Source organism: Sinocyclocheilus rhinocerous, unplaced genomic scaffold (assembly GCF_001515625.1).
Source record: "Sinocyclocheilus rhinocerous isolate Xijiao unplaced genomic scaffold, SAMN03320098_v1.1 scaffold475, whole genome shotgun sequence".
Classification (NCBI taxonomy): domain Eukaryota; kingdom Metazoa; phylum Chordata; class Actinopteri; order Cypriniformes; family Cyprinidae; genus Sinocyclocheilus; species Sinocyclocheilus rhinocerous.
Genome location: NW_015646677.1, coordinates 765,037 through 775,609, shown reverse-complemented (window position 1 = coordinate 775,609; position 10,573 = coordinate 765,037). Strand labels below are relative to the sequence as shown.

The 10,573-nt window shown below is 34.6% G+C and overlaps 1 protein-coding gene across 2 annotated transcripts in view; it reads left to right on the top strand.

Annotated features, from left to right (window-relative positions):
• Positions 1 to 10,573, top strand: part of tulp3 (TUB like protein 3) — a 28,852-nt gene that overhangs the window by 9,711 nt on the left and 8,568 nt on the right. Inside the window, exons 4-10 of one of the 2 annotated variants that reach the window (XM_016512128.1) lie at positions 2,365 to 2,527; positions 5,264 to 5,449; positions 5,680 to 5,813; positions 7,538 to 7,729; positions 8,742 to 8,854; positions 9,937 to 10,054; positions 10,137 to 10,235. In XM_016512128.1, coding sequence (XP_016367614.1) covers positions 2,365 to 2,527; positions 5,264 to 5,449; positions 5,680 to 5,813; positions 7,538 to 7,729; positions 8,742 to 8,854; positions 9,937 to 10,054; positions 10,137 to 10,235 — 1,005 coding nt within the window. Of the gene's footprint in view, positions 1 to 2,364; positions 2,528 to 5,263; positions 5,450 to 5,679; positions 5,814 to 7,537; positions 7,730 to 8,469; positions 8,662 to 8,741; positions 8,855 to 9,936; positions 10,055 to 10,136; positions 10,236 to 10,573 lie in introns of both variants that reach the window. The other variant, XM_016512127.1, reaches the window with a different exon arrangement.

Sequence of the window (10,573 nt, the reverse complement as noted above, 5' to 3'; positions counted from 1 at the left end):
TCCGGGAGGGGCGCGCGGTTACGCTCTGCCAAGATGGCAACGGCCAGCTCCGCCCACTTTGAGCTTCAAAAACGCTCTTCGGAAACCTACGGGTGACGTCACGGACACTACGTCCATGTTTTTATACAGTCTATGGTCAAACCACAAAAAATACAATGCACAATAATACATTTCAAAACAAAAATACACAATAATATGCATGAAAACACAATAAAACATAACATGCGTCAAAACACAATAAAGCACAAAACCCACATCAAACCACAATAAAACACAATAACACGTATCAAAACATAATAATACTTGGTAGCACATCAAAGCATTATAAAACACATCAAAAAGCAAAAAACACAATAAAACAAAATAATACACAATAACACATATCAAAACAAAATAATACACAATAACACGTATCAAAACAAAATAATACACGGTAAAACATCAAAGAATTATATAACACATCAAAAAACACAATAAAACAAAATAATACACAATAACACGTATCAAAACAAAATAATACTTGGTAGCACATCAAAGCATTATGAAAGACATCAAAAAACAAAAAACACAATAAAACAAAATAAAACACAATAACGCGTATCAAAACATAATAATACTTGGTAGCACATCAAAGCATTATGAAACACATCAAAAAACACAATAAAAGAAAATAATACACAATAACACGTATCAAAACATTATAAAACACATCAAAACACAATAAAACAATAATACACAATAGCACACAATAATACACAGTATGGATGTTACTTTCCATTGTGAAGCAATTGATTGTTTCCAGTGTTTCCGCCCCTCAGCGTGAGCTGAACAGCATCGTCTGACTTTAAGTGAAACTCTCATTGTGTCAGCAGCCCTCATTTCTCTTCCTGTCTGTCATCTACTGTCATTTCATCCCACTTCTCTCTCTCTCTCTCTTTCTCTCACACACACACACACACACACACACACACACACACACTGTTCGGTTCTGCTGTTGTAAGGATGATTCTAGCGAGCATGCGTCAACTTCTTCATCTTTCTGTGAGTGTTTTGTTTCTGGGAAGGATTGTGTGTGTTTTCTGCTCATCCTCTTGATCCTTGACTGTTATCGTTCACTTCCTGTGCCGTACAGAGCTCTCGCTGTTTCTATCTCAGCTCTAGTAGATTATCTTTGTATCACAATAGCTGTCACATGTTTGGATACTCCTACTTACTCTTTCGTGTGACTGTTTTTCACATTTTATAATCATCAAAACTATGAAATAACAGGAAACGGAAGTATGGGAATGATGTAGTGGACAAAATGTTGTAGCTTAAAATACTTACATATCAGAATAGAATAGTGTTATTTTAGTGCTATTAATGTACTAGTATTTATTAATATTTTAAATCAGCTTTTTTTATATTGCCAGTTTTCATTTTAATGTTACCATTTTTTTTTGTTGCATTTAGCTTTGGTTAATTTTGCTCTCAGTTTTAGTAATTTTATACTTCAACTTGAACTTTATATCAGTTAGTTGCCAGAACATTATTTCTAGTTTTCATTCAAGTTTTATAAGTTTAAGTTTTCTATGTAATATTTATATTTTATTTTATTTCAGCTTCATTTCAACTACCATAAATAATTTTTTGTAGTTTTAGCTAACAATAACAATACTGGAATAGAAACAACATTTTAAGTTTTACAGGTTTATTTTATTTTATACTTTCTTTTATTTTCCAGAAACCTTTTTTAATAGTTTTAGTTGACAATAAAAACACTGAATAGAAGCAACATTTTAAGTTTATGTTCATGTTTTTATAGGTTTAATTTTTATGTAACATTTAAATTTTTTTTCAGCTTCATTTCAATGAACGACAAATCATTTTTAATAGTTTAGAATAACAATACTGGAATAGAAACAACATTTCAGTTTTTATATTTAATATTTATATATATTATATATTTAAATAATATATATTTTATTTTATTTCAATTACCAAAACATTAGTTAACAATAGTAACACTGGAATAAAAAGTTCCTATTCATTTTTTAAAGTTGAAGTTTTTCTTGTAACATTTCTATATATATTTTTAATTTCATCTTTATTTAAATTACTGAAAATGATTTTTAGTAGTTTTAGTTAACAATAAGAACACTGGAAAAGAAACACAACAGCAGAATGATGATTCCTGTATAGTAAGTCGCTCCAAGTGTCTCATGATCTGATTGCATATTCTCTAAAAAGCCACATTAACAAGACAACACCCTCGTTTTATACTTGCTCTAATGGTTTGACCCTCTATTAAATGCACTGTATGCATCTAGTAAAGGATGAATAATGAATGATCTGAGTGTGTTAATGGTGTTATTGTGTCTGCAGAGGGCGCTGCTGGAGCAGAAGCAGCGGCGGAAGCGTCAGGAGCCGCTGATGGTCCAGCCGAACTCAGAGGGACGTCCGCGGCGCTCGCGGCCCCGCCGCAGTGAAGAACAAGCACCGCTCGTGGAGCCGCACCTCAGCACTGCCAGTGACATCATCCTGGATGGTGAGGCTTTAAAGGGACAGTTCACCCAAAAATGAAGATTTTATCGATTCATTCGAATTTAATGTTTTGCCACGATTTTGTTTCTTAGAAATCGAGGAATCAGGATTTTGAATAGAAATATTACCAAACGTTAGAATTAGACACTTTGACAATATGCCAATGATGACCGTAAAGAGAAAAGATCGATCCAACCGCATGTCGGCACTCGTGATTAACTGCTCACGTGTGACGCGCTCATATCACACAGAATTCGCTTTTGTGGACTAGAAAAAACATGCAAGAAGTTGGGAGTGAACTTCTTTCAACTTGAGCGCCGCGTTTTTAGAATGCCGTATCATTACATTTACATTTAGTCATTTAGCAGATGGTTTTATCCAAAGCGACTTACAAATGAGGACAATGGAAGCAATCAAAACCAACAAAAGAGCAATGATATACAAGTGCTATAACATGTCTCAGTTAGCTTAACGCAGTACACGTAGTAAGGGTTTTTAAAATAATATAATACATAAAAAGAAAACAGATAGAATAGAGCAAACTAGTGTTAGAGGTCTTTTTTGCTTTTGTTAATTGTATAATAAATGAAAAGAAAACAGATAGAATACAAAAAGATTAGAAAGCAAGTGTTAGTTTTTTTTTTTTTTAAAGAAAACAAGCAGCAAATGAATAGAGTACAAGTCTAAAAGGGACAAGTGTTTTTTTTTTAAAGAATAGAATTAGAATAGAGAGTTAAAATCAGAGAGAATTCAAATCAGAATTATTAAATGTCATTCAGACATGTATCATGCATTACACGAGCGCAACAGTCAAACACACCCATGTTTACATAGAAAAAACAATGGAAAAGCAGCGCAATCGAATTAAAAAAAACCTGTGAAGAACTACTAGTGTCTGATATTTCATGTTTGCATCATGGTGACAGGCTGACAGCTGCTGTTCATTGTTTTTACAGAACATTTATAGTTAATAATAGTCTACTGGTGTTATACCTTCAGTCATTTTGAATTTGAATTACCTTGACTTTTGAGATTTTTTTCAAATTATTTAAATAATTTTTTCTCAAATTATTTCTGAACATACCTATAAGACAAGTTTGTACAAGATGTAGTTGTAGTTCATGCATCTTTTCTGGAAAGATATTTAACAAGTGATTTGTTTAACATTTACTTCATGTGTGCTGCACTTGGAATATAATTTTCTGTAGCTAGAGGGTTAATAAAGAAAAAGTAACTTGAATCATGTTGTAATTACATTTTCAAGTTGACTAGTTAAAAAATCGGGAATCGGTCAAACGTTTTGAAAAAAATCTAGATTTTAATTTTTTGCCATATCGCCCAGGGCTAATTTGCTGTTAATTTACTCGCCCTCAGACCACTCGAGATGTAGGTGAATTTTTTTCTTCAGTAGAACAGTAAAGAAGATTTTTAGCTGATACCCTGGTCTTTGGCGATTCATAAAATGCAAGTCAATGGCTACCGGCACTTTGAGAGTCAAAAAAAGCAACACAAAATTTATACTTGTGGCTCCTGATGGTATATTGAGGTCTAAACGAACGGTCTGTGCAAAAAAAACCCTGAACATTATTTACAACATTATTATTACCTGTAATCCAGAGCCTCCTGAGTGATGTCCGGTTCACAAACGAATCATTCTTTTAAACCAATTCTTTTTAGTGAACTAGTTGAAGCAGTTCATCAAATCAGAATCGTTCGAATCAGTTCACAGCGCGAGCAGCACAGATGTACAAATTACTCAATTAAAACTCATTTTCAGACGCCTGACAGTCACTCCGACTCGAAATGAGCCAAAATAGCGGCATATCTGATCCTATGATGAATGAACTCATTCAGCGCTCCAGTGAAATGAACATTTTTATGGTTTAACATTGTTTATGTAAAAAGGTGAGCTGATGAAAACTAGTTTATTCACTTTATATGCCTTAGACATGCAAAACATGCACTATTCACATCATATTTGGGTGCTTTAATAATATAATTGCATATATGTGACATCATTGCATGATCATGTAATCAAACTAGTGAATTGAACCAGTTCATTGAAACGAACTGTCTGAAACAAGCAGTTCACGGAAAAGAATCATACTTCCCATTTGCCCTGAGGCTCTGGATTACTGGTAATAATGTTGTAAATGATGTTCAGTTTCTTGCACAGACCTCAATATATCATCAGGAGCCACAGGGATTCATTTGGTGTTGCCTGTATTTGCTTTTTTTGACTCTCAAAGTGGCGGTACCCATTGACTTGCATTGTATGAATCACCAAGGAGCACGGTTTATGCTAAAAATCTTCTTTACTGTTCTACTGAAGAAGAAAGAAAGTCAGCTACATCTTGGATGGCATGAAGGTGAGTAAATTAACAGCATTTTTTTTATTTTTAGGCGAACTATGCCTTTAAATCATGACACTCCTCACTTTGCTCTTTATTATTCATCCCACTGTTTTGCTTCAGTGTGGTTTGTGTAATAGTTTTGCCTTCTCTTATCTGTTTCTCAGGACTCATATCTGCTGTTCGTCCTTCACTCTCTTTGAGAAGGTTTTTCGTTCATTTGCAGTCAGACTTTTTTAGTTTCCATTATCAAACAAAAATGATCTCTCCGCCTGCTGAATAGATCTAGAATTGAATATTGTGCTTTGATTTGCATTCAGTATGTCACTCTGTGGCTGTATGTGTGTTTTGTGTGTGAATGATTTAATGTGTGTGTGTTTGTCCGTCAGGCATCGACGGCCCCGCGGCTCTGCTGGGTTCAGAAGCTCCAGATCTGGGCAGTAAGATCCAGGTTCTGTCGGTCAGTCCACCGCAGCAGCCCTCGCCGCCCGCTGCAGAAGAGCCGGAGACAGACGCCGACACCGACACACTGCTGGAGCCCAAAACTGACATACACACACTGCTGCAGAGACGTGGTAAGACAGAGACAGACAGACACACACACACACACACATACTACTGCAGAGACGCTGTAAGACACACACACACACACACATACACACACACACACACTACTGCAGAGACGGTAAGTGTGTGTGTGTGTGTGAGGGTGTGTCTCAGGAGATTGCGTGTAAATGTCAGTCCTCATCTCGGCGCAGCAGCTGTTGTTTCTCATCTCCAGCTCTTTAAACTCTGTTTCTCTCAGGACTGTCTGGCAGCATGAACTACGACGAGGCCAGCGAGGAAGATGACGATGAAGCTGAAGAGCGAAGCCGATCGCTGTCGCCGAACACAGAGAGCACTCGTCCTGCATCAGCCTCCAGCACCAAATCAACCACGGTCAGACAGACACAACAACCTCCACACAAACACACAGCCACAGTTTGATGCACACTGACTGACTGTGTGTGTGTGTGTTTCTGCTGAAGTCTCAGTGCTGTAGCAAACTCTTTCTGTCACATCATATAACTGTCAATTCATAAATAATGACATAACAATATAGTATATTAGATATAATATAACTATAGTACATAACGTTAACATAACATTATTTTAGTGTATTATATTATACCATAAACATTTCAGAAATGAGTTTCAGAAGCTTTAAATAAAAAAGAATACCTTTTTTTTTTTTTTTTAATAAAACAATAAAAAAAATAAAAAACAAAACAAAATATGAAATTGATTAAAATAAAGAACTAAATAATGGGAAAATATATTAAAATAAATAAATATAAAAAAATAGATTAAAATATAAATAATACAATTAAAATAAATAGATAAGTGATACAAGTAGATTAAAAAAATAATGAAAATGATTAAAATAAGTAATAAAAATATTTTAAAAAGATGGAAATATGGAATTTCTTTTCGTTTATATGCAGATGATGTCCAGCTGTACCTCCCCTTTAAACCAAATGATAAAAATGCACTAGGAGCTCTGTATGCATGCATTCAGGAACTTAAGTCATGGCTTACAAAAAATGTTTTGACTCTAAACGAAGGTAAAACTGAAGTAATTCTGTTTGGACCTAGTGACGCTTTTAATGCCTGTAAATGTAACTTTGGTTCCTTAACTCAATGGGTTACTCCATGTGCAAAAAATGTAGGTTTTTGGCTTGATTCTGGCCTAAAGCTCGACAAACAGATAAATGGAGTAGTTAAAGTGTGTTTTTTCAATCTTCGTCGCCTGGCTAAAGTGAAACCATTGTTATCAACCAGGAACTTCGAAAAAGTAATTCATGCATTTGTTATTTCCCGTTTAGACTATTGTAATTCACTTTATTATGGGATTAACTGCTCATCCATGGAGCGTTTACAACTGGTCCAAAATGCAGCAGCCAGGCTTTTGACGAGAACACGTAAATCCCAGCACATCTCTCCTATCTTCATCTCTCTCCAGTGGTTGCCTGTAAAATTCAGAGTTGAATTTAAAATATTAAATAATCTTGCGCCAGTCTACCTCACTGAGTTGTTGCACTCACACACATCAGCGAGACCACTTAGATCGGGGCCTTTAAAAATGTTATCCGTCCCTAGGTCCAGACCGAAACATCGTGGTGACCGAGCTTTTTTTTAAACGTAACTATAAAATTATATGATAAAAATTAGCTTAAAATAAATAATGGAAAAATATTAAAATTGAAATAATAAAATGAATGAAAATAAATGAATAATAAAATATAAATAATAGTTTAAATAATACATTTAAATTATAAGTAGAAATGTTATAAATTTGATTACAATAAATTAAAATATTGAAAATAAAAAATATAGAAATATTTTTAAATTGATCAAATAAAAAAAATTAATTAAAAAACAGATTAAATAATAAAAACAACATATCAATAATGCTGTTGTGTAACACTGCATCAAGATTTCATTTTGTACATAGAGTCCATTAAACTCTGGATATTAAACTGGGATACGGGAAAGTATTTCATTCAGTTTGTGAACTTTCCTCATTTTCTCAGAGACCCTGTGAGAATAATTAATGGTGTATTTTCATCACTCATTCATATCTGAGCACTGAATGTGTGAGTTTTGTGTCTCTGTCCCGTCAGGAGTGTCTCCCGCTGTGTTCTCCGTCGGCTGAGGGTTCCTCCGTTGAGGTAGATAATCTGGAGGAGTTTGTGCTCCGTCCGGCTCCGCGGGGAGTCACCGTCAAGTGCCGCATCTCGCGGGATAAGAAGGGCATGGACCGCGGCCTCTATCCCACGTATTACATGCACCTGGAGAGAGAAGACGGCAAGAAGGTTTGATCTGATGCTTCACAATCACTTCTGCTCACTTTAGTGCTCTCTCGCTCATCTCTCTCTCTCTCTCTCTCTCTTACAGCACTTTGGTCAACCCTTGGTTGTTTTAAAATGTGCTTTATAAATAAATGAAGAAAGAAAGAAAGAAGAAATAAATACATAATGGGAAAATAGGTTAAAACATGTAACTAGTACAATTTAATACAAAAATAAATAAAATAAAACAAATAAATAATAATTTTTTTTTTAAACGTAACTATAAAATTATATGATAAAAATTAGCTTAAAATAAATAATGGAAAAATATTAAAATTGAAATAATAAAATGAATGAAAATAAATGAATAATAAAATATAAATAATAGTTTAAATAATACATTTAAATTATAAGTAGAAATGTTATAAATTTGATTACAATAAATTAAAATATTGAAAATAAAAAATATAGAAATATTTTTAAATTGATCAAATAAAAAAAATTAATTAAAAAACAGATTAAATAATAAAAACAACATATCAATAATGCTGTTGTGTAACACTGCATCAAGATTTCATTTTGTACATAGAGTCCATTAAACTCTGGATATTAAACTGGGATACGGGAAAGTATTTCATTCAGTTTGTGAACTTTCCTCATGTTCTCAGAGACAGAGATGAAAATCATGTTGCACCCTGTGAGAATAATGAATGATATGTCTGTTAGAGGACTAAATGTGTGTGTTTTGTCTTCTGTCTCGTCAGGAGTGTCTCCCGCTGGGTTCTCCGTCGGCTGAGGGCTCCTCCGTTGAGGTGGATAATCTGGAGGAGTTTGTGCTCCGTCCGGCTCCGCGGGGAGTCACGGTCAAGTGTCGCATCTCGCGGGACAAGAAGGGCATGGACCGTGGCCTCTATCCCACGTACTTCATGCACCTGGAGAGAGAAGACGGCAAGAAGGTTTGATCTGATGCTTCACAATCACTTCTGCTCACTTTAGTGCTCTCTCGCTCATCTCTCTCTCTCTCTCTCTCTCTTAGGTGTTCTTATTGGCCGGACGCAAGAGGAAAAAGAGCAAAACATCCAACTATCTGATCTCTGTAGACGCCACAGATCTGTCCCGTGAGGCCGAGAGCTTCACAGGAAAACTGAGGTGCCTCTCTGGTGTTTTTTTTGACTGGTATTAACTCGTCTCGTCTCAGGAGATTCAGTCACAAGTGACCTTCAAATGATCGGATCCAATTTAACACTGTGAACTTATGATTGATCGGATGTTTCTGGTTCAATACACGTCAAGTGACATCCAGTCAGTTACCACAGAAAACAATTTCAACTCATCCCGTTTCTTTAAAGCATCAATTGTGGTTTCAGTACTGCATTTTCAATAGAAACACATGAGCATGACACTAAATAAAAGGGAGTGTTGGGGGGCCGTGAAAAAGTTAGGAGAAAAACAGTGTATGGTGTGTAAAAATAAATAAGTAAAACAGAAATTATTTAAATAGATAAATGTCATTTTAAAAATTAAATTAAAAAAAATAAAAATTAGATTAAAATAAATCATAAAAAAAAAGTTTAAAAAATATATATAATTAAATTGAAATAGATAAATAAAAAAATTGTATTAAAATAAAATTTAAAAAATTTTATTCAAATAAATTAATAATCAAAATTGTATTAAAATAACTATTAAAAATTGTGTTAAAATAAATAACAATTAGATAAAAAATTGAATAAATAATAAAAGTAATACAAAAATATTAAAATACATAATAAAAAATATATTTAAATAAAAAATAAATAATGAAAGATGTATTTAAATGAATAATAAAAAATTTGTTAAAATAAAAATATAAGTAATATAGCTACGTAGAAAATATGTTGTCATTTAATGTAATAGGTACTGAATATTTTCTAAATGAAATTTTACACATTTCTAACATGATTTTTTTCAGTGTTAATCTTTATGCACGAAAATATATAGCTGCCTTTTGAATTTTAGAATATAAAAGTAGAAAACTCTTGAGTTAGACAGTGCGTAGCCCAGATAATAAAAAATTTTTACTGAATAATTAATGTGCTGTATTAAAAACACAAGCTTCACGTTTGTCCTTTTAACCCTTTGCTGCCCAATGCCACGACTGCAATCACATTTAGCTTGTTTTGGAGTCTGTGTGAGTTGATGTTCTGCCATTCATTAGATGATGAGTTGATGATGTTCACCGTTCACCGCAGGTCTAATCTGATGGGAACCAAGTTTACTGTGTACGATAATGGCACGAACCCCTCGAAAACCCCCGGAGCGCTGCTGGAGGAAACCAACACACGACAGGAGCTCGCCGCCGTCTGCTACGTCAGTGTGTCTCTGTTCCTCTCTGTTTCTGAGTGGTTTTGCCCACTTCTTATTGTGTGTGTGTGTGTGTGTATGTTTTTAGGAGACCAATGTTCTGGGCTTCAAAGGGCCGCGGAAGATGACCGTGATCATTCCCGGCATGAGCATGAACTTCGAGCGGGTTCCGGTTCGGCCCGCGTGTGTGAGTAGCTATGTTTCCATCACCCTATTTTAATGCGCATTTTGAAGTATCGCATGAGAAACGAGTGATGGAAACGCCAAATTTAGAATAAAAATCCCTTAATTCGCAAAAAAAGTTTTTACGCTCACTTGAGGTGGTTTTTGACTCGTGCGAAAAAGGGTTGATGTGAATAATGGCTTATCTTAGTGATTTATAGTGCCAGTTTATCAGGAAGTGACGATTTTGTTTGTTTGTTCGCAAATGTTTTATGCGATATTCCAGTTTTGTGTTGTTAAATTCGCAGCTTTGGATGGAAACCCGGCTAGTGTCTCCTCTGGCTGCTGTCAGTCAGATCATCA